This window comes from Antechinus flavipes, chromosome 1 (assembly GCF_016432865.1).
Source record: "Antechinus flavipes isolate AdamAnt ecotype Samford, QLD, Australia chromosome 1, AdamAnt_v2, whole genome shotgun sequence".
Lineage (NCBI taxonomy): Eukaryota > Metazoa > Chordata > Mammalia > Dasyuromorphia > Dasyuridae > Antechinus > Antechinus flavipes.
Window position 1 is genome coordinate 277,729,126 of NC_067398.1, and position 25,555 is coordinate 277,754,680.

A 25,555-nucleotide genomic window follows, 5' to 3' on the forward strand; every position below is an offset into this window, starting at 1 on the left:
ATATTAAGATTTGAATGATTGGATTCATTTTTTATGACATGAAGCATCTGATAAATAACCCTTGTACTAAATAAATGCCATATAGATATCTCTTCGCTAATTTGTGATTCAGTGCTGATTTCATGAGAAAACTGTCTGAGCTATTGAATTTTCATTGGTACTTTCTATATGCTTTGTTTAAATTATTTGCTCTTATTTGGAACTATGCTCAAAAAGTTATCAAACTGTGTATACCCTTTGATCCAGCAGTGTTTCTCCTGGGCTTATATCCCAAAGAAATCTTAAAGAAGGGAAAGAGACTATATGTGCAAGAATGTTTGTGGCAGGTCTCTTTGTAGTGGACAGAGAAACTGGAAACTGAGTGGATGCCCATCAATTAGAGAATGGCTGCATAAATTGTGGTATATGAATATATGGAATATTATTGTTCAGTGAGAAATGACCAGCAGAATGATTTCAGAAAGGCCTGGAGAGACTTACATGAATTGATGCTGAGTGAAATGAAAAGGACCAGGAGATCATTATATACTTCAACCACGATACTATATGATGATCAAGTCTGATGGACGTGATCATCTCCAGCAATGAGAGGAACCAAATCAGTTCCAATAGACTAGTAATGAATTGAACCAGCTCCACCCAGAGAAAGAACTCTGGGAGATGACTATGAACCATTACATAGAATATCCCAATCCCAAAGATCTGGCAATTGTCAATGCTGTAAAATTACCCATGCATATAACTTGTAAATAAAAAGCTATTTTAAAAAAATGCAATAAATAAATTATTTGCTTTTTTGTATGAATGTTGTTTAGTTTACTATGGGTCTTTTTCCTCTACATATTGTATTATAGAAAGGAACCTAGATTTTCCAATGGGCTTTGCTCCAAAGTATTTTTAACTTGGTAAATTTTAAGTATCGTTAACTTTGTATTATATGAGACCCACATTCACAGACAGACAGGTTCAACCAAATCAGAATTTTAGCCAAAACAGAGGGATTTCTTCTTTCTTTTTTTCCTAAGCAGTTTTTCCCAAGAACCTCCAATCAGAATTCTGTAAGAGAGCCTAAATATTTCCTAAGTATTGATGGTGTCAAGTTGATATTTCTATCATAAATTAATATATGGGTCTTTATCTCATAAGATCATAGAATGGTAGAACTACAAGAGACTCTAGAGATATATTATCAAGTCCAAAAAAGAGAATGGGCTCAGTACACATATTGACTTGATAGCAGTTTTGAACTCAAGTCTCCTGATTTCTAATTTAAATTTAATATCAATTTTCAATAGGTATTATAGTAACTTAAGCATAATTGAATTATTTCCGGATGTTCAATTATAAGAAGTAAATTCTTAATTTCTCTGTATTTTAAATATTTCCAGTATTATAATACAATGCTAGCAGCTATTTAAGTGTCACCAAGTAGTAGAGGCAGCCAGGTGGTACCGAGCACTGAACTTGAAGTCAAGAATATTTAAATTTAAATGAAGTCTCAGACAGTCTCTGTATAAGCTCAGGCAAATCACCTAACTTCTTTTTACTTCAATTTCCTTAATGGGGATGATAATAGAATTATTGTGAGGATCAAATGAGATGATATTTGTATAGTGCTTACAATGCTTGACATGTAGTGAGAGCTTAATAAATGTGTGTTCCCTTATTCTTACCTTCCTACAAACACACACACACACACACACACACAAAATTCTTCAACTGTGCCAAAGTCCCTGTACTCCACTGGATGTGGACATTTAGGTATGTTTGGGAATCTGACACCTAAATCCTGAATTTCAAAATTGTTACAGGATTTAGACTTAGAGTTGAAAGGAACCTTAAAGGCCAAGTTATTCAATACCTTCAAACAACTAAATGATTTGTCCAAGTCCCACAGTAAGTATATGAACCCAAGTCTTCCTGATTCAAGTCCAGCATTCTACCACACTATACCATGCTGCCTTAACATGTTATAGAGGTTGAATATAATTGACTACTTTGATGTGATACATTGTATCTAAGTCATTTTAAGACAATTTGGCATAAGAATATTTCAAATGGATTTTCTTAAGCAGTGAGCAGGAACATGTTCTTTATGATATGCTGTCATGTTATTATTTAATATGCTCTGAATTCTCTATCGTATTTTACTACATAGATATGTAAAGATATCTACCTAGAGATTTTATTTTATACTCAATGTACATTATTGCCCACTTTCATGCATTTTTTGCTTTATTATTTGTAGTGGTCTCTTCTCTAGAATATAATTGTTCTCTGTGAGCAGGTTTCTTGGGGGCTTCTGGAGGCAGCCTTAGGTTCAGTTCTTTTTTTTTTTTTTTTTAAATAACTTTTTATTGACAGAACCCATGCCAGGGTAATTTTTTACAGCATTATCCCTTGCACTCATTTCTGTTCCAATTTTTCCCCTCCCTCCCTCTACCCTCTCCCCCAGATGATAAGCAGTCCTTTACATGTTAAATAGGTTACAGTATATCCTAGATACAATATATGTGTGCAAAACCGAACAGTTTTCTTATTGCACAGAGAGAATTGGATTCAGAAAGTATAAATAACCCGGGAAGAAAAACAAAAATGCATGCAGTTTATATTCATTTCCCATTGTTCTTTCTTTGGGTTTAGCTGCTTTTGTCCATCCTTGATCAATTGAAACTGAATTAGCTCTCTTTATCAAAGAGATCCACTTCCATCAGAATACATCCTCAAACAGTATCGTTGTTGAGGTATATAATGATCTCCTGGTTCTGCTCATTTCACTTAGCATCAGTTCATGTAAGTCTCACCAGCCATTCACCTGTATTTATCCTGCTGGTCATTTCTTTCAGAACAATAATATTCCATAACGTTCATATACCACAATTTACTCAACCATTCTCCAATTGATGGGCATCCATTCATTTTCCAGCTTCTAGCCACTACAAACAGTGCTGCCACAAACATTTTGGCACATACAGGTCCCTTTCCCTTCTTTAGTATCTCTTTGGGGTATAAGCCCAGTAGAAACACTGCTGGATCAAAGGGTATGCACAGTTTGAAAACTTTTTGAGCATAGTTCCAAATTGCTCTCCAGAATGGCTAGATGTGTTCACAATTCCACCAACAATAGATCAGTATTCCTGTTTTCCCACATCCCTTCCAACATTCCTCATCTTTCCCTGTCATTCTAGCCAATCTGACAGGTGTATAGTAGTATCTCAGAGTTGTCTTAATTAGCATTTCTCTGATTAATAATGATTTGGCGCATATTTTCACATGTCTATAATAGTTTCAATTTCTTCGTTTGAGAATTGTCTGTTCATATCCTTTGACTATTTATCAATTGGAGAATGGCTTGATTTCTTATAAATTAGTCAATTCTCTATATATTTTGGAAATGAGGCCTTTATCAGATAGGTTCAGTTCAAAGTAATAGTCACCTCAAATGCAGCCAGCTATTAAAAATTCAGTCCTTTATTGTCTCTTCCAAAATAGCCAGTTAGCTTTCTTGGAGACCTATCTCTCTCCTTAGTTCCAAGAGCCCTTGTTGCTAGTCCTTTAGCTCTTCCAGCTTCTGCCTCTAGCTCAACTCTGACTCCTGGCTTCTCAATCTCCTCAACTGACTCCTGGTTGAGGTTTCAAGAGCTTCTTATATATGATCTCTTAAAGATATGAACTCAAAGGTTGACTCCTCCTCTGAGAGTGGGATTGTGGGATTATGGGAGCTGTGACTTGTGAATCTCCTGGACTTGTGAATCTCCCAAAGTCAATCCTAGTCCAGGCTCCCAGCTTAGATAGGCTCTCCAAAGGTGTGAACTCCAATGTGTGAACCAATTACATAAGCATTGTTTCTATCGACTCTAGTGATTTAATACCTTGTTTCAAGTTCTGGCTCATAACAATTATTAAACTAGCACATTGTACACGATAAGTGATACATTAATGAATAAATGAAAAAATGAATTTATTTTACATAATTCTGAATTAAATGATTAAATGAATTAATGTGATTAAATATGATTTAATGTGATTAAATGATTAAATGAAATAAAACATCCACATATTTTTATATCCACAGTTATCTACATGTGTCTCAAGTGCAATTCCTGACACATTAAAAATGGGCATTGAGGGGGAATTCCACTTACCACCTAACTCATATTGCCAATTTGGGAAGATGGAGACAATTAATCTCTAATGGTCCCATTGCTCACTAGAGCTAAGCTTCACTAGTCTTAGAGTCAGAAACCTGGATCTGAATCCTGATTCCAATAGTGACTAATTAATTGTGTCACCCAGGAGAATTCATCAACCTTTTTGAATTTCAATTTCCTCAAGTGTTCTAAACTTTAGGCCTAGAATTCTATCTACTCTGTTTTGCCATCTAGCTACTTCGTCATAATAACTAGCTATGTGACTTTGGACAAATAAATTTACTGTTCAAGAATCTGATTGCTACATTTCTAAAATGGACTACAGTAATTCTAAAGATTTCTAGTCGCTATAAAATTTTCTGATTCTAGCATAGAACATATAAAGGATCCAATTCTCACTTATAATTCAATTATTAGAAGACCAAGTTCTTTTGTTAACTAATGGTTAGCTAAGAAATTGGGAAAATCAGTTATCTTTGACATTTCTGAGCTTTTTTCATTAAAGCAATAATTATATAACTCTCAGAGGTTCTTCACTGCAACCATGGAAACTTTAGCAAGCTTTTTTGCACAAGCCAAACCAAAGTGACAGATGTGAGAGGAAAAAATAGAGCTGAATTTTCAACTATGATGGCTTTGGCACACCTAACATCCCTTTGCTCAACCTCTTTTCCTTCTCAGCCTGGTGCTGAATAGCTGCATTCCTGGGAATTTCTGTTGTGCCTTTTTCCCATTCACCCTGATGTCATTTAGAGGTGATCGTCTTATAAAAGAAACTTGACCTTCGTTTATAGAGATAGCATTCTCTTTTGCCTAAAAATTGATTTGAAGTACTTTCAATTAAAACCTAGAATTTTCCAGTTAGTTAATAAATACTCTTAGAAAGAAAAGAAATCTATAAGAAGCAATAGTCTTAAAGTGAAGAAGAAGAGGAAGAAGAAGAAGAAGAGGAAGAAGAAGAAGAGGAAGAAGAAGAGGAAGAAGAAGAGGAGGAAGAAGAAGAGGAGGAAGAAGAAGAGGAGGAAGAAGAAGAGGAGGAAGAAGAGGAGGAAGAAGAGGAGGAAGAAGAGGAGGAAGAAGAGGAGGAAGAAGAAGAGGAAGAGGAAGAGGAAGAGGAAGAGGAAGAAGAAGAAGAAGAAGAAGAGAAGAAGAAGAAGAAGAAGAAGAAGAATCGAGTCATATGACCTTGGGCAAATTTTCAGGGTTTTGGCAAGTTTTTTTTTTACTTCTGGATCTCAGTTTCTTCATGTATATAATAAAAAGGTTGGACTAGATGGACTCTAAGATTCCTTTTAGCTCTAAATCCATGGTTCTATAATCTTTTCCAATAGATACTGGTATGTACTCCACATAGATATTCATTTCTAAGTAAGTACAATGCAGGGAAAATGTCAGATATTCAATTATGTATTTTACACTCACCTGTAGCACATATTATATGTTTATTATTATCATCATTAATAATAATAACTAATTTTATACCTTACCATACTAACTTTATACCACACCATACCTAACTTTATATCTTACCATGCAGCAGGCACTATGTTAACCAATTGTTATCTCATTTGATTCTCACAACAACTCTGGGAAATAGGTACTATTTTTATCCTCATTTTATAAATGAGGAAATTGAAGCAAATAGAAGTTAAATGACCTTCTCAGGGCTACACACCTAGTAAGTATCTGAGACTGGATTGGAACTCAAGTTTTCTTGACTTCAAGCTCCTATATTCTAACTATATAGTTATATAGTTGGCCCTAATAAACCACATTAGAAACCTTAATGAAATTATGCTATCTTGTGAAATTTCCATTTTCCCCCAAACAGTTCTGTGACTCTAAAGGAACAAAAGAGTTTATTTAGAGAGCATATTTTTTTTTTTTGAAGACAAAAAATCTCCATTTGGCATGTATTTCTTCCAAAGTCAACTGTTTCTTTACCTCTCAATTATTCCCACCATGACTACCCATCATAATAGCCCATGGGAAACAACTACTCTCTAGGAACAAATGGATCAGGCCAGAGAATTGAATTTGAACATTTTTGAAATGAACAGTTCTAATATTAATTAATTTTGTTGATTTTTCCCTGAAGACATTCTTTTTAAAAAGGCCTAATCAATTCAAATAATACCAAGCACCCTGATAAAACCAAAAGAATCTTGATGTTCCAAAAATTAGGGAGATATTAAACTATTACATCTTCTTTATACTATTCTCTTCTACACTATTCTCCTATTTTATATTGATGTCCAATTGATGGTTTTCTTTTGCAACAACAGTTAATGTTTTTATTCATGTAGGTCCAGTTGGACCTGATTTATCTATCATTTGAAATCCCATTACCTTGCTGCCGCATCTTCATTGTTCGTATCTTTATGGACTCTCCTCGGACTTTCGCTTCACAGTAATATGCACCATTGATTTTGCTAGCTTTTTCCCTCTTCCACACAACCTTTTTAGCCCATTCTCTAGATTCGTCTTGAGTAACTTCCAGGGGTTCCTGATGCTGGGTCATCAAGGCTTCAAAGTCTCTTCCTATAGTGATAAGCTCATGAGGACGCCAGCCTGTGGCTATACAGGTGAGAGATGTTTCACCATCAGAGACGAGGGGCAAGGAATTGATCAGGATAAGATCCATTGCAGCTTCCACATTACTACCTGAAGCGGGAGGAAAAGAGATGGAATAAAAGGAAGTAGTAATTGAAGTATAATAATCAAATATTTAGGGGGTTTTTTGGTTTGTTTGTTTTTTTTTTGCTGAGGCAATTGCCCAGGGTCACATAGCCAGGAAGTGTTAAGTGTCTGAGACCAGATTTGAGCTCAGGTCCTCCTGCCCCTAGGATTCATTTTCTAATTGTATTTATGGAGTCACCTCTATTTGAATATTATCTATAAAGGTAGTTGATTAGATAACTTGATAGTGATGATTATTTTCAGGTGAATAAGTTACTCCTGCTGAATAGGTCAATCATTTAGAAAATTAATAAATGTTCTTTAGTTGAGGTTAAGAAGATAATGCAGTTTAATTGCACTGAAACATCTACAGAACCTCTAAGTTACACCAATATACCTCTAAGTACATGATATCTTACACATTTATCTTCTCAGAATCCTCCTATTGAAGATACAACTTTTTTATTCTTTTCTTTCTCTCTTTCCTTCCTTCCTTTATTTCATTTCTTTTTTTTAATAGCTTTTTATTTACAAGTTATATGCGTCTTTTTTTTATTAACAAAAGATATAGAAATTATTTCTTGTTTTATCTATCCTTGAAAAAGAGAAACAGTAGGGATAAGGGAAGCCTGGATTTACCAATGATTGTCTTGACCTCAGGGTATAATACTTAGGAAATAGAATCACAAGACCAAAAATATATAGTATTATAGAATATAATAGAATGTAACATAATATAATTAATGTAATGTAACATAACATAAAATAATATCCAACAGCATAATAAATATTAACAAAAGACAGATGTGTAAATATAAACTGATTCAATTAAGTACTTGCCTCTTAATCTTTTTCAATGAGTAAGGAAGGTAGCCGGTTTAATAATAAAAACATTTACCTTTGAATCTATTCTAAGTTTTCCAATATATCATATAGATAAGAGGTGGGGCAAGTAACAAGTGCTAATGCTGTTTGCAAAATGATTTTATAGGAAAATCAAGTAATAACTGTTGGACTTTTGAAACTGAAAAAAATTTTGTCAGAATGCTTTAAATATTTTCATACAAATCCCCCCAAATTTTTTCAGTGTATATTTGGTTGATGTTACATTTGCTCTTGTCAAAGGTGGTGATTTCATTCTGTTTACTATTTAGTGGGAAACATAGCAGAGCCCCAATTTAAGAGTGGTATGAGATTACACTTTTCATGGTGGGCCATTTGATTGAGAATGTAGTTGGCAGAGGTGGGAATGGGGTGAGTGTAGTACCAAAAAAAGGTTGAAATTACTTTCCATTCTCCAATCATAACTTCTGTACCAATACTTTTTGCCTGTCAATGTCTCCAATATCTCCCAAATCTAAAGAGCATTGTAAGGAAAGAGAGAAATGGAAAAGGGACAATAAAAGGGGAAAGCTAGAGGGTCTCCAGAATAAGTTTCACATGTTCAAAGTGGCAATGAAGAACAAAAGTCTTTGAATGAGAAAGGATCAAGTTCCTTTTATTTCTATCTTAAACAATGTCTCAGTTTAAAAGACATTTCTGTTCTTTTATTCTTATTCATCTACAGATTTCTTTGAAGACTATCTTTAAAATGAAGGAAATACTGCATTTCTTTAAACTTAAGTGTGATCCAACTCTGGCACTAAAGTCAACTGAATAGGATATCCAAACTCTGGAAACTACTCTAAATGCCTTATAAAGGAATTGATTTATTTAATGATGTTAGTAATAGAAAAGATGGAGTTCTATTCAAAATAAGCTAATGGTTAATATGTCCTCCAGAATTTTCCTATTCCAATGTTTCATTATGGCATGAAAGTGACTTTGGGCTCCTGGAGGCTTTGCCAGAGACACATAAACACTGGTAGGTTCTACTGAAAGGACTATGATCTCAGTTAAGGACCACGCCTAAGTGTGAAGGGGCAGGTCGGTTCTCCAAAAAACCCCACAGCTGTGAATCATAACAACCCTGAAGGAATTGCAAATCAGCCTTTTCTGACAAAGAAGTTGCTTGTGTATTGGAAATGAAATAAGTTGGAGACAAGAGTGAAGAGGAGAAAAGTCAAAGAATGCAACTGCTTCTCGGTCTCCTTGTATCATTATTATCCTCTCACAAGAAGGGATCCATTCTGCTGGTCTGAGTTGGATGCCCAGAAGCCACTGGCAGGTGACTCCCATAACATCCAGCAGACTGTGGCAGATGACAGCTATTATCTGAGGGCCATTCTAATGAACAGATTGAGGGTTGACCTCAAAAAAGTGATTAATTCTTTTTGGTCATACACATTCACATGCATATACATTTGTAATCCTTAGGTGGCCCTGGGGGCTATACAACAAACCAAGGTTCTTCTGTAGGTTAAGGATAGGCTGGAAGAAAGTCCTCTAGCCAAAACATATATCACAGATTTATCACAGGGTAATTCCCATTTGTACTCTTCTCTCCCAGGAATATTTTGAAATAAGATTGATTCCAAAATAAGCTTCTACAAAATTTCCTCTCCTAAACTCCCCAGATTAACTCCAAGGAACCAGTTCCATTTGCCATGTCACTGACTGTCATTCTTTCAAAAACCATGGAACAAAGCTTTAGATGAGACTCAGACTGGGGACCTCCAATTTTGGTGTTCAAGAGAATTCCTACTTTTTATTTATTATCCAGTTGATTATATTGCCAAGACTGGATAGAATCCACTTTAGAAACTGATGCTAAGTGAAATGAGCAGAATCAGGAGATCATTATATACCTCAACAATGATACTGTTTGAGGATATATTCTGATGGAAGTGGATCTCTTCGATAAAGAGAGCTAATTCAGTTTCAATTGATCAAAGATGGGCAGAAACAGCTACACCCAAAGAAAGAACACTGGGAAATGAATATAAACTGCTTGCATTTTTGTTTTTCTTTCCGGATTATTTATACCTTCTGAATTCAATTCTCCCTGTGCAACAAGAAAACTGTTCGGTTCTGCACACATATATTGTATCTAGGATATACTGTAACCTATTCAACATGTAAAGGACTGCTTGCCATCTGGGGGAAGGGGTGGAGAGAGGGAGGGGAAAAATCAGAACAGAAGTGAGTGCAAGGGATAATGCTGTAAAAAATTACCCTGGCATGAGTTCTATCAATAAAAAGTTATTAAAAAAAAAAAAAAAGAATCCATGTTAGAAGAAAAGGAAGAAAACAAGGAAAACTTCAGCACACATAAATCAGGAATTTATATATATGACTGGAGGTTAGTTTTATACTCTTTTAGTGAATTCAGTTCAATATTGATTAAACACACTTGTAAAATACAAATCACTATTCTAGGAAATGAGAGGGGTGTGTGTGTGTGTGTGTGTGTGTGTGTGTGTGTGTGTGTGTGTAAAAAGAATGACACGATCCCTACCTTTAAGGAACTTATCATCTACTAAAGATGGAATATATAAACTATAATAAAGTTGAAATAATATAAGGTCATTCATTTGTTACTATTCAATCATTTTAGTTGTGTCCAATTTTTCATGATCCCATTTGAAGTTTTCTTTGCAAAGATACTAAAGTTGTTTGTCATTTCCTTCTCCAGCTCATTTTACAGATGAGGAAACTAAGGTAGAAAGAGTTAAATGATTTGCCCAGAGTCACAAGTATCTGAGGCCAGATTTGAACTTGTCTCCCTGATTCCAGGCCTCAAACTATATCCATTTCATCACCTAGTTGTCCGAGATGATATTAGAAAATGTCAATAATACAAAAAGGGAGAGGATGAAATGAACCTAGAAAAATTGTTTTGAGCCAGATAGTGGGTGGCCTTAAATGACAAACTAAGGAATTTATCTTGTAGATAAAAAAGAACCATTGAAACTTACTGAGCAGGGTAATGATGTGATTAGCTTTGTGCATTAAGTGGATTCTATAGTTTTAAGAGGATAGAAACTAAAGTCAAGGTTTAAACAAATGGTCTCTGATAGTAGTAATCATAGAAGAATGGAAGGCCTATGTGTAAAAGATACTGTCAAGCTAAAATCAAGAAGACTAGGCAATTTATTACTTGGGGCCAGGGAGAAGAAATGAATTTAATTGTAGACAGGTTGCATTTAAAATATTCTAGGATAGCTAAGTAGTGATGTTCTCCAGAGAATTAAAAATGATGATTGGTAATTCAACCTGGTAATAGTCATATTTTTATATGCTTTAAATTACAAATAACTGGAGGAATTAAAATTAAAACAATTCCAAAGTCTCACCTCACATCCATAAGATTGACTAAGTTGACAAAAAAAGAAAAATGAAAAAAGTTTGGAGGAGTTTGGGGATAACAGGATCTATAATGCACCCTTAGTCAAACAGTAAACTGGTTTAACCAATTTGGAAAGTAATTTGGAACTATGCCCAACGGGCTATTAAACTATGCACATACAATACCACTATAAGGTCTATATTCCAAAGAGATTAAAGAAAGTACCCATCTGCACAAAAAAAAAAATTGTATCATAATTCATACAAGAAACAATTTCTTTTTTGTGGAAACAAATAATTGGAAACTAAGGAGACATCCATAAATTGGACAATGGTTGGACAAGTTATGTGAATGAGGAAATGGAGGTGAAAAAACCTATTTACATACACTATTGCAGTATTCCAGGTAAATGTTAACAAGACAATATATCAGGATAATGGAAATTGAAATATAAAGGTATGAATAGATGTAAAGAAAGGTTGCAGAGGCTGAATCAACAGGATTTGATGTGAGATGTCAAGGAGAGGAAAGTCACAGGTACAAAGGTCCCATAATGCATAAATCGTCCTATTATAGACCTCTTGTCAGAAGAGAAATAGGTTTAAGAAGAAAGATAATGACCTCAGTTTAGGACAGGTTGAAGTTAAAATGCTAGCAGGACATCTGAGTAGCAAAGACACATATAGAAGCTACTGGTTCTATCTGCTTCTTCAAGAACTGAGGAAAATAAAACAAATCCAACCAGGTTGTTCTTTCTAATTTTCTCTTGCCATGCCTATCCAGTAAGAGACATTATAATAGAATCTGCTTGTTTCTTTTACCTAAACATTTCTTTTAGCCTTTTACCTTGAAATGAGCATAAATTTAAAGCAGGGCAGAGAGAACCAAACTTCTGCTTAAATATAAGGAATGTTCCTAAAGGGGAGCACTGAGTTTTTGTAATTTTACTCCTAACTTTTCATTTGATATAAACTCCAAAAGCAGCAGAAGAGGGGACTATGTAGATCCCAAGAATCTTGGGCTAAAAAGAACAAACTAATTGTGTAACAGTGTGGCTGATTAAATCTCCAGAGAGAAAAAGAGTAAGAGATGCCAATTGTATTCTCTACAATATCCCCAACTGCTGCTAACATTTGTAATACTTTATATCCTCTAAGTCAGAGGTATCAAATTCAATTATAGATGGCCTGAAAAATTCTTGAGTAATCAAATCAGACTAAAATGTAATTAGAAAATGTTTAGAAAATAAACAAAACTACTGTACAAATATAAATGTTAATTTGTGGTTTTCTAAGTCAATATGCAGTTCACTAGGATTCATTTCTATTTGAGTTTGATTCCATAGCTCTAAGTCTTTGATTATAGAATCACAAAATTTAAGGGTTAGTAGGGACCTCAGAATTCATCTAGTTTTATTACTTTCTGCAATACCAAAAAGTAATGACTATTATAATATATCTAACAAATGGTTCTCTAGTCTCTCCTTGAAGACCTCTAGCAAGGACAGAAATCACTACCTCTTGATTCAGTCCACTCCATTTTGAGGGAGCTCTAATAGAAGTCGAAGTGTTTATTTTTTCTGTGATAGCAAGCCTAAATTTGCCTTTTTTCAATTTAAACTATTTGCTCTAGGTTCTTCCTTATGGGCCAAATCCTTTTTTTACTTGACAGACTTCAAATACTAATAACCCAATGTCTCTTGGGTTTTCTCCAAGTTAAACATTCCAACATCTAAGTTTTTTACCATCCTGGTTACCTTCTCTGGATATTTTAGTAATGGACAGTTTATTAATGCCCTGTTGTATCCAGAACTGAATATAAAATTTCAGATGTGATCTGACTGTATTCTGATCTGACTATTATCTTATTCCTGGAAGCTATGCTTCTCTTGATGTAGCCCAAAATCACATTTACATTTTTTCCATCATTACATTTAACTCAAATTGGGTTTTTAATTCTCTAAAACCTCACTTTTTTTTAGACAAAGTGCTATCTAATCATATCTTCCTTATCTTATATTTAAGAAATTGATATTTTGAACCCAATTATAACAAGTCTTTCAATTTACCTCTCTTTATTAGATTCAGCTTAAAATGTTCTATCCTGTCAAGATTTCAGTTAGATGATGATATCATTAGATGGATTTAAAACTAGTTGAATTATTAATGGATAATGTGACCTTAGCAAGAAGTCTCCACTGAAGTGCCCCAAGGATATATACTTGGCCCTGTATTATTTAACATTTTTGCTAATGACTTGGCACAGATTACATACTTCTCAAATTTGCATTTGACATAAAGCTGGAAACAATAGTTGACACTAAATGACAGGTCCAAAAAAAATCTTGTCAAGATTTGATCATAACAATAACCTTGAGCAAGATTATAATTCCCATTTTCCAAATGAGGGAACTGAGGCAAATTGAAATTAAATGACATACCCAATGTCATATAGCTAGTTAAGTATTTGAGAAAAGATTTGAACTCAGGCCTTCCTTTACTCCAGAGTCCTACATCTATTCACTGCACTTCCCAGCTGCCTCCTATCTTATTATCTTTCTCAAGATGGCTTCAACCTCTATTATTGCTTCAATGCAGTTTCTCAGGGGAAACAACCAGGGGAAACATTCCTTTTCCTCTGGGACTCAAGAAAAGCTAATGTTTCAGTTTGGGGATTGTTTAGAGCAGAGGTAGAGGAATTAACTTGTAATTCCTGGAGTTTCTGAATCACTCCTCTGAGCTACTTGCCTTTTGAAAAAAGAAGTCCCTGTTTTTCATTCTGGTGGGGAGGGAGGGGGGAAGAAAGGAGGAGAGAGAAGGAGAGAGGGGAAGAGAAAGAGAGAAAAAGAGATTTCAAGTGAAGTGTACTCCCTATGAAGGAAAACCCTCTAATCCAGATATATAACTGTTCTGCCACTTAGAATCTCAGAGAATTGTGTGGGGGCATTGGAGAGATTAAGGGACTTTTCTAGAATCACGGGCCAGAATAGGATTTGTACATATCTTTATATTCCAAGGCTAGGTTTCCATCTACCTCACTATGCTCCCTATCTTCCTTCATTAAGCCATATCCCAAATACTTATGTGTATGCAAATATATTTACTTTATATCTAATTTGTATAAATTTGCATAGATTCATATAAAAACCTAGATTTCCTTAGAGCTTTGAAATTCTCTCTTTGGCAACTCATTTCTTTGAGTTGCTTCTCTCATGAGTAGTTGTTTAAAGAACAAATCCTTATTGGGAAGGAATTTAAATATGCTCAACAGATGTGAGTTCTAGGAAGGAAGAGAACCCTGTGGCCTAGAAGGAGAGAATCCTAGCAAATGGAAATGTAGGACATCAAAGCAAACATTAATTATCTCACAGTTTGACCCAGAACTGGTCCTATCAAGTAGCACTGCCTGAATTATAATATATATTAATATGATTAATATATAATTAAAAAATTAACATCATGCAAGAGGATAAGATATTTTAAATAAGGACCACTTTTATATAACCCCAAAGAAATGGAGTCCTTTTCATTCTTCTCATCACCTCTTGCCTATAAATTAGAAATTAGTAGATATAGCCCCTGCTAGACTCTAGAAAAACAAAGACAAAAAAATTATTGTTTCTTTCCTTAAGGAGCTTACATTCCTTGGGGGAAGTGGTCATGAGTAAATGAACCATTTGTTTCTCCACTGAAGTGCCCCAAGGCACAAGTCTATACTTTTATTGGTATGGGGCATAATCCATTTACTATTGCTGATCAAAAATTCATCTGTAATTTATAAATTTATGAAGTAGCCTGGAGGAACTGAGAGATTAAGTGACTTGCTCTGAGTTTCATATCCAAATGTATCTGAGATGATGACCTAGGACTTCCAGACAACTCTCCCCTCTGGCCACTATGGCACCAATGCCTGTTACTTTTAATGGTTCTCCCAAATTTCCCTACAAAACACAATCTTCTCTTTCCTTTCACTATTTGATAATTCATATGCATTTTGGTCTTCCTAAATCCACTTTCCACTCCCTTCTCAAGCCATCCTAAACAAACTATCAGATATTAATATTGTCAATGTGCAATTTGTCCACTGCTTAACAATCTTCATAAACTACCTTTTAGCCTTTCCCTGTTGAATAAAGTCCAGGCCCTACAATCATCTGGACATGGGAATTGCTTGACTAGTCCAGTGGATGAAAGGGAAAAAAAAGAAAGCAAGAAAAAAAAAGGAAAGGAAAGGAAAGGAATTTTTTAATGATTTGATGATAATAAAAGTAGATTAATAGACATATTTCTAAATATCAACTAAGCTGAAGAAACTCATTACATTCTCAGAACACTGAGAAGAGAATGGTTTTGTGTTTTGCTATTTGCCTACACTTCCTTACGCAAAAACCAACACAAACCAGGAAACAGGCTAACTGTAGATGCCTGAAGGTTCCCTGTGTTTCCTTACAAAATCTTTTGATTTTTGCTAGGACTCTTTGCAGAGCTGACCTTGTCAGGAAATGAATTTGCTGTACATGCAAGTAAAAGATTTTATAAAGAAGATTCCCAACCATTTAACAGAAGTTGGGAAGAAGGATCCAGAGATAAGCAGATGCTCCAGCTGAGACAACAAGGTCTGTTTATTTACCCTATTCCAGGGCCTATGAAGTGGCTTACTTAGTTTGCATCCATGGAACATTAGTATCCAGGCGGGCTAGCACACTTTAGTGCTAGTGAGGCTGGGCACTTAGATTTTATTCTTTTAGAGGCCAACTAATATCCAATGTCTCACCCAATGCAGGCATTGCTTCTACAATATCTTTGAATGGTTAAGTTTATTTATTGATACATTCAACAAGAATTCATTAAGGATTTTCTGTATTCCTGACACCTAGGGATACAAAGATAATGGCATCAGGCACTTCTCTCAAAGAGTTTTACATATAACTAAGTGAATTATATGAGATAAGAAAATAAAAATATATATATACAAAGTTAAAAGAAAGTAACTAGAGTGGACATCTTATAGCAAGGGACATTAGTGAGCTGAGTCTTGAAACAAGCTATAGATTCCAAAGAGCAAAGCTGAGAATGGAAAACATGTCAGGAACTGGGAACAGCTTATGCTGTCACAGAAACAAAAAAATATTATGTATGAGAAAAATGGGGCAATTTGGATGAAATGTAGAATGCAATAAACCAGGAGAGATAGACTAGAGGTAGATTATGAAATGCTTTAAAATTCAAACGGAGACATTTGCATTTAGGCAATATAGGAACTACCGGGTCTCTTGACTAGGGGAGTGACATATGTATTACATAGGAATATAATTTTAGAAGCTATATAAGGAATACATTGAAGAAGGGGGAAGCTTGAAGTAGAGAGGTCAATTAGGAAGCTAATATGATAGTCCAAGTAAGATATCATGGAAGTTCAGGGAGATGGCCATGATAATAGAAGCAGATGCATTTAAGAGATATTGGAGCCCAATTAGGCAAGTCATGGTTACTGATTTGATACTGGAGTGAATAGCGAGGAAAGAGTCCTGGATAAATCCAAGAATATGAACTTGGGTAAATGGTAGTAGCCTCAATGATACATTTTAGAGACACTGAGAGTCATTGGGTTGAAAATATTTTCATCCTTCTAATCTAAATGTGTCTCCTTTTCAGTCAAATAGCCATTTCCTTAGTTCAAGACTTCATCACCACTCACCTGGATTATTTTAATAGCTTCCCATTTAACCTCTCTGCCTCAGGTCTCTACCTGTTCCAATCTATCTTCCACATAGTCATCAAAGTGATTTTTCCTGAAGCGCAGATTTTACTATGTCACCTTCCTACTCAATCAACTATGGTGTCTCCTTGTTACTTCTAGGTTCAGACATAAATTCTTCTGTGTGATATCTGTGTTTGTTAAAATTGGACTCCTTTTTTCTCCCAGTTTTCTTAAACATTGTTGCACTCTATGTATTTTCCCTGTCTTGGTACTGGCTGTCCCCAAGTCTAGAATGGCTTTCCTTTTCACCTCTTATCTCTTGGAATCCCTATTTTTATCAAAACTTAACTCAAGCACTGTCCTCTATTGTAGAGGGCCAGTATTGAGTAAGTCCATATACAGGAAGAGTCTGCTTCAGGTATTACTTGACACCTGAAGCAGACTCTTCTTGTACATGGACTTATATAATACTGGCTCCTCATACTCTATAAGTCTTTCTTGATATCCTCTAGATCTATCTGCTACTGCCTCTCTTCCTAAAACTATCTAAGTTGTACAGGGGAATGAGTGCTGGACTTGATGTCAAGAAGACCCGAGTTCAAATCCTGCCTCATATACTTCAGCTATATGACACTGGGTTAGTCATTTAACTTGTTTGCCTCAGTTTCCTCAGGGTTGTTGTAAGGATCAAATAAAATAATTTTTGATGAATAAATCTTCACTTACCATATAAATGGCAGCTATAATGATTATAAGTAAGATGTACCCTCATCCTCATATTTAAATTCTCCCTTTCTTCCTTATTCTCTCTGAAAACATGATAGAGGACTTCATATATATTCTGTGTGTTGTTATATCTATGTAGATTGTCTCCCTTTTAGAAATGTAAGCTCCTGAAGAGCAGTCATTTTTCAGTCATATTCTATTCTTTATGATCCCATTTTGGACTTTTCTTGGCAAAGACACTGGAGTGATATGACATTTCCTTTTCCAACTTATTTTTATAGATGAGGAAACTCAGACACACAGGCTTAAGTGACTTGCATAAGGTCATAGAGCTAGTTATTGTCCAAGGCTAGATTTGAACTCAGGATGATGAGTCTTTCTGACTTCAGGTCCAGTATTCTACCTGGCTGCCTGGTGCATAATAGGAACTTAATAAATGATTGTTGGTTGATTGATTGATCTAGACCTATAAGAAGTGTTGACTTTAAATGGAACCCACCACGTGCCAATCCATTTTCCACAAAACCTTGTTGCTTTCATATTATTTCTTGTACTTTATCTTTTCTCCAGTGCTATTCATACATTTCTATACTTTACATAAGGTCGACCAAATTTAAGCAGAGTTGAAAACTTTGCTTTAGCCATTTCTTTCCTTTTTTACTTCCCTACTTTTTTAAAAATAACTTTTTATTGACAGAACCCATGCCAGGGTAATTTTTTACAACATTATCCCTAGCACTCACTTCTGTTCCGATTTTTCCCCTTCCTCCCTCCACCTCCTCCCCCAGATGGCAAGCATTTACTTCCCTGCTTTTAAGGCAATTGATCAGCCATTCTAGTGGGATTAAAAGACAGAAATTTAGATTAAAATTCAGTTTGTAAATCTAATTGTGACACTGGTAAAATCATTCTTTATTGTAATCATATATTATTATCAATACTAGCTTGCAATCACATTGTAATTTATAGTTTTAAAACTATTATTTCATTTGATCCTCAAAACAAACTTGTAAACGTAAAAGAACAGATATTGTTCCTATTTTACAGATGAGAACAATGAGGATCAATTAGGTTAAATGACTTTTTTTAAGGTCACATATTAAATTAGTTCTTCCTTAAAACTCATAGTTTATGCTCTTTTACACTACTAAGGACCTGAAGAATTTGTGTTATCTCTCAAAGTACTCCAGATTCCATTTTTAAGTCAATGCCCATTCTATTTACCTGTAATAGTGAGAAATGCTTCTATGATTCCCACAGCTATCATTTCAAATTCTTATTTCATTCATGGACTAGATATAAATATCAGAATGTGTCATGTTAAAAAAGTCCAAGCCTAGCTGCTGAAGTACATATCTTTCAAAGAGGAGGCAGAAACCTCTCAGTTAATCATGATGCATTATGAGGATGATTCTGAATGGAAAGGAAAGGTAGGAAGCAAGAAACTCTTTGAAAAAAAATTAATTTACAAGATATGAATTTAAATTTTTTTCCCACTAAGTACAGTGATTTTTTTTCTTTCTGGAATGCTTCACCTTAAGAAGATTTCAGAGAAAGGACTCAATAACCCCTTCCAAGAAATTTGTTTTCTAACCCTTTAATTTCCATTATGAATTTAGTAGGAATTTAACAAGTGTTTGTTCCTTTCCCCTTATCTCTGATCTAACTCTCCTAGTAAAGAAAGGTGTTTTGTTCCAAGAACTGTTTTAACTTAGAACAGCCTCACTAGGGCAAGCTAGGTGGCACAGTGGATGATAGTGCTGGCCCTGGAATCAAGAAGACTCATTTTCCTAAATTCAAATCTGGTCTTAGATACTTACTCACCCTAGGCAAGTCATTAACTCTGCCTCAGTTTTCTTATCTGTAAAATGTACTGGAGAAGGAAATGACAAACGAATACAGCATCTTTGTTAAGAAAACCCAAATGAGGTCATGAAGAGTTTGAAAGATTAGCCAGTAGGAAGCCATTCTTCCATATAGGAATCCTTAATCACTGCCTCCTTCATATTGCCTCCTTAATTTGATTGAGTCACTGCAACTCCAAAGTACTCTGAGATTCAGCATAATAGGAAGGGAAAGTGGAAAAAGCAGAAAAACCCACTGGTCTTAGGTTTTGTCAATCAGCTAACTTGGGACTTGGAAAGACTGGGGTTCCGTTTCCTCCTGTGGAAAATGAAAATTTCATATTTAAGGACTTTCAAAATAATTCTCTCTATGACAGTGATTACCATTCACTGCCTTCAGCAAGTATTTGGGGTTTTTTGGTTGTTTTTTTGCTGAGGCAGTTGGGATTATTGTCCAAGTTTCACAACTGGAAGTATTAAGTATCTAAGTCCAGATTTGAACTCAGATCCTCCTGACTTCAGGACTGCCCTATCCACTATATCAACTAGCTGCCCCTATTCTGGGAGTATTTATTAATTATTTACTTACTACATACTAGTCACTGTGCTAATCATTGTGCTAGGACTCTGACCTCCAGAAATTTAGTTGTTATAGGGAGAAACAGTTTCTAAGGCAATAAGCAAATACAAAACAATAATCAATAGTATTTATATAATCCTTTACAATATGCAAAGCATTTTACACATTTTCTCACTTCAACCTGACAACTCTTTTTTCTTTTCTTTCTTTCTTTCTTTTTTTTTCTTTTTTTTTTTTTTTTTTTTTGCTGAGACAATTGGGGTCAAGTGACTTGCCCAGGGTCACACAGCTAGGAAGTGTTGAGAGTCTGAGGTCAGATTTGAACTTAGGTCCTCCTGACTTCAGGGCTGGTGCTCTATCCATTGCACCACCTAGCTGCCCCATCCTTAAAACTCTTTGAGGAAGATGCAATTATTAAACATATTTCATGATAATAAATCTGAGGCTGAGAGAAGCTGTTGTGTCAGTGACTTGCCCAAAATCCTATAGTCCATCATTCCATTTCTTATATTACCTTTCTGCTTCTAAGATATAAAATGAATATAAAATAATTTCACTAGGGGTTATGGATTTAACTGTTGTAGAAATCAGAGAAGTATAGCAGATGAGACTTGACTTAATCCTTAAATGGCATCAGGATTCCAAAAAGCAAGGGTATGTAGGGAGAGGATTATTAAGCTATTTTTGACTCTAACAGAAAGTGCTTTCTAGAAGGGGAGACAGACCTACAAACAAAGGTAACCTGTAGGTAATAGTTTTGCCATCCAAATGGGAAATTAAAAATATAATTTAAGGTAATTGTGCATTTGGCATCAATTTAATGGTTATTTTTTGTTCAATTTCCAGGGGCAGCTGGGAGAGCTCATTTGTTACCTTGAAAACATATTTGCTGATAGCTTATGGACTCCAGAATTCTTTAACAGTTAGGACTGTAATATATCCAAGCAGGTTAAGAATATTCCAGTAGATGTCTCTCATGGGGATGTGGCTGAGCTCATGAAGCTGTTATATTTCTTACTCCAGATGCATATCTCTGGGCAACTGATGTGTCTGAGTATCATTGCTGACTTTGGGTGTGAGAAGAATAAGACTATGGGTTTCTGTTGCTGGAAAGCTACCTAGTATTAAGCAGTCACACAGGTTGATGAAAAGTCATGGATTTGTGAAGCTCTTAATCATTTGCAAGTTAAGAAAAAAAATTACAAAATAAAAAGACTGATCAGTAGGGAGTTAGAAAGCCTGGGTTCAAATAGAGGTAGAGAACTACCTCTGCCTATAGTTCTATAAATGTAGAGTTCAAAGGGATTTTAAAGGCTATCTTAATACAAATTCCTCAGTTTCCAGATGAGAAAAACAGAAATTTAGAAAGTTGATTGACTTGTCTGAAGTTCCACAAGTCATAAGTAACAGAAACAAAATTTGAACCTAATTCCTCTCAATTCTAAGTTCTTTCTTCTTCTTTATTTATAGAATGAGGAAGTTTCCTCTTGTTCTAAACCTTTGGTTTTATGAAAGGAATTTCCCAATTGGTAATTCTTAGTCTCTTTAAAAGGCCTTTCTTCTTTTAAGACTTTCTAAATAGAATGGATTAAGACATGGTAGACAAAAGTTGTGATTGATTGTTGTCAAATTAGTCTAATTAAATTTTCCCATTTCATAGACTGAGATTGAGGCTTTGGCCATTTGGCACCTAACAATGCAAAAAGTATTCTCATGTTGCAATCTGGCTGCCTTATTTTCCATTGACTTTACCAAAACATTGCTTCAAGGTTTTATTATACTATTTCTACCTGGAAATGAATTAATCAGGGAAATTTTCTCTGGTAATATGTTAGCTAGAGGCAAAATGATTTAGTGAAAAATTGAATGCTGACCCTGAACTCATGATAAGAAAAACTTGTGTTCAAATCTTTTTTTCTGCTATTTACCAATCTCAGGATCTTTTACAATCATGTTGCTCAGGCAATTTCTTAGAATTCATCCACTAATTTCTATTAGCTGATGGAATTACATGTCCTTCTTTTAGATATCAGTAGCACATTAGCTAATATGTCATCCCTTCTAGGTAATTTCTTATCTCTAGTGAGTTAAATGAATATAAATTCCTAGGAAAAAAAAAAAAAGAGGAGTCCAGCAAAATGAGAGCCCAATGAGACCTGTTTCTAGTTACCTATAGTTGAAACATGCCTTTGATTTCTCCTCTCATTCCCAATTTCTATTCACTAAGTCATAATCCAACTTTTGGAAACATCTATTCTTTATTCTCTATTTCCATTCTTGTCATCAAAATCAACACTTCAGTGCCTCTTCATTAGACTAGTGCTTTAGTCTCCTCTCCCTTGAGAATAAGAAACAAGCATTTACTCTTACTATATATCAGGCACTGTGCTAAGCACATCTTATTTGATACTTAAAACAACCCGGAAAGGAAGGTGCTATGGTTATTCCCATTTTACAGTTGAGGAAACTGAGACAAAGAGATTGATTTGCTTATAGACACCCAATTAGTGAAGTCTCTGAGGTCAAATTTGAATTCAGGTCTTCAGGGATCTGCCTTACTGACCTGCCTGACAAAATAATTTACACTATTTAAAAAACTTAAGGGACTCCAGGACTCCCTCTTTAAAAAGGGTCATTTTTAAGGTCAGTGTTGTCATTCATAATCTGGCTTCAACATAACTTTTTTAGCCTTATATTATGACCTCACATATTTTATAAATCCAACCAAACTGGGGTCATTCCCCAAACTGATTTCCTGTTTTTTTACCACTGATCCCTTCACCTTATCTATTTACTATCCCTAGAATGTCCTCATAGATTTCCACTTATTGAATAATATTCAGTCTTAAAGTCCTAGCATTAATGCTCCCTTTCCCATCAAGTTTTATTTCTCCCCATGAACTTTAATTTTGAAGGTTAATTTTGAGTTATTTGTGTCACTGAAAGTAATTGTTTACTAAATAGTTTTCAGCATTCTAAAATATTCATAAATTTCCCCATGTAACTATCCCCTTCTTTATTTTAGTTGGGATACAGTGAATTGCCAGTGATGAAAAGCTATGGAGGATTACAACAAATCACAGATATTATTACACTATCTTTCAACAAAAATTGCCTAGGGTTCTAGAATCCTCTATTGCTGTCTAGTCACCCAACTTATAATAATGGTGTCATTGTCAACTCTCTTTCACTCCATATATTCAATAAGTTGCCTAATTTTGTCACTTCTATCTCCATGTCTCTCCCATCTATAACTTTCTTTCTATTCATGTGACTTTCTAGTTCAGTTTCCTTTGCCTTGCCCCTAAAATATTATAATAATGCTTTGTGTCTTTCTTCTCTCTAAATCCATACTCTACTTGTTTAGCCAAAGTGATTTTCCCAAAGTTCAAGTTTGACCATTTCATTCTCCTATTCAACACATTCCCATGTATCCCAATTGACTCTAGAATCAATTATTCATCTTTATTTTATTTTTTTATTTATGGTTTTGTGAAAATTTTATAATGTACAGCACAATATTACACAAATGTAGCTTCTAAGTAAATAAGTAAGTAAACATACACATTTAAGGATACATGCCAAAAATATTTAATGGTAGAACTCATAAACAAAAATGTTTGGAGACTACTCAGTAAATAAATCATAGGGAGTTACCTAAATACATAGAAATTGTATGAATAGACTAGGGCAGGTAAGTGTCAGAGACACTATTCCAGGGTGATTCTTTTAGTATGAAAAAATAAGCAAGTAAAAGTTAATAAACTCTGTCTTCTTACCATCATTTGTTATCATCATCTCATCCATTCTGATACCAGTTCTAACCTTATTTGAATTTCTTCTTATTCTCAATATAGCCAACATAAAAATACAAACAACAAACAAAATCCCTTTATTGGTATTGTTTAACATTCATATTTCATCTCAAGTTACTCTGAAATTAAGCACTGCTAATATTATATTAATAATCGATAGTGGCTTTCTTTTTTTTTACAAATGCATTTATATCCTTCTCTCTAAGCAATTCCTTATTTTCTTTCTTGGAATCACTTTTGTTTATGTCTTCAGAATGTCAGTTTTGGGATCTTAGATATAGAGTTCAAATGGACCCCAGAGGCCATCTAATTTCATTTTACCACCAAGGGAACTGAGGCTCATGAAGGTTAAATGACATGTCCTAATACACATGTCCTCATACATGTAATAAGAACAAAGATTTGGAATCCAGAGCTAATATTATTTCTACTATGCCATGCTGCCTTCTGAGACTAATTCTTTCTCTTGGACTTATTTAAACTACTGCATTTTAAATCAATAGGGTTTATCACCTATTCTTTCTCTGAACAGTTTGAAATCTAGCATCCTCTGTTATGAGCCAGAACTCTGAACTTGAAACAGGATTCTTATAAAGTATTGTCAGTAGAATTGATAGATACAATAGTTATCTAAATTAGCATGGTTCAGTATGATTGATTTAATCCTACAAGGAGATGATATGAGCCAGAACTTGAAACAAGGTACTAAGTGGAATTGAGGAGACAATGGTTAAATCTGGTTTAGCATTGATTTAATCCTACAACAAAAAATGGTTCCTAATGATATAATTATGGAGCATAAAAGTGAGAAGCTCTCAGGGCCAGAAAGGACAAGCGCACTAGAAGCTCTCAGAGGCTGACACAGATTCATTCCATCTTCCACCTTTATTGTGGCTAGAGGCTAAGCATAAATCCTTGAGAATCCAGGAGATTCAGAAGCCAGAGAAGGCAGGTGGGAGCTCAAGCTCTCAGAACCAAGGAGAGAGATAGGCCTCCGGAAAAACTAGCCAAGCCCCAATTGACGGAGACAAGACTTTGAAGGAGACAATAAAGGATTTGGACTGAAAGAAAGGCTGCTTCCAGAGACCCCAAGAAAACCTCAACAGAGAACATTACATTTTACATTTACAGTCCTCAAAAAGGCTTTCCTCTACTCTGTTATGTGAAGTGGTCAGTTCTTCCCAAAATGCTCATTATTTCTACTTTGGCAACTCTTCTGTCCCACTGATTAGAATCAAGTATAATTATTGCTTCCTCTATCTTTTGAAGAATGGAATTAAGGTATTAAAATAGTTGGTAAATATGTGGAACCTAAAGTTCTCCAGCAGATATTTAAATAGACAAAAACATACATCACTATTATTTTCTCCCTCTTTGCCAGGCTTGTGATATTCATTGAACTCTTTATCTATATCCTGCTTCTGGTTAGGTGATCTATTACATACTTCCAGGAAAATATCACATTACTCTGCACTGAAAAACCTCTTCATCAACACTCTGGTTCTAGACGTTTTTTAATGAGCATATCTTCTTGTTACACAATGCTATTCTACTACCTATTTTCTCTACTTTCAAGAAAGTTCCTTCGATAGCAATAATTTTCAATTAAATATCACATCACAAAGGCAATTATGTTTAGTGTACCTCTTTGAATTTAAATTTGAATGTTTCTAAGATAATCCTGTTTATGAACTGTGTTTTTTTATATTGGGGCTTCATTTCAGACTTCCTGTTTTGGGATATTACCTCCTATGAATTTTTTAATACTGTCATTTTTTTTCCTTCATAGTATCTGCTGTTTTCTGTAGTATACAACTTAACATAGGTGTGGG

The 25,555-nt window shown here is 34.8% G+C and overlaps 1 protein-coding gene across 1 annotated transcript in view; it reads right to left on the reverse strand.

Moving 5' to 3' along the window:
* TEK (TEK receptor tyrosine kinase) overlaps positions 1 to 25,555 on the reverse strand; it is a 143,660-nt gene that overhangs the window by 104,723 nt on the left and 13,382 nt on the right. Inside the window, exon 2 of the mRNA XM_051961438.1 lies at positions 6,501 to 6,815. Coding sequence (XP_051817398.1) covers positions 6,501 to 6,815 — 315 coding nt within the window. The remainder of the gene's footprint in view (positions 1 to 6,500; positions 6,816 to 25,555) is intronic.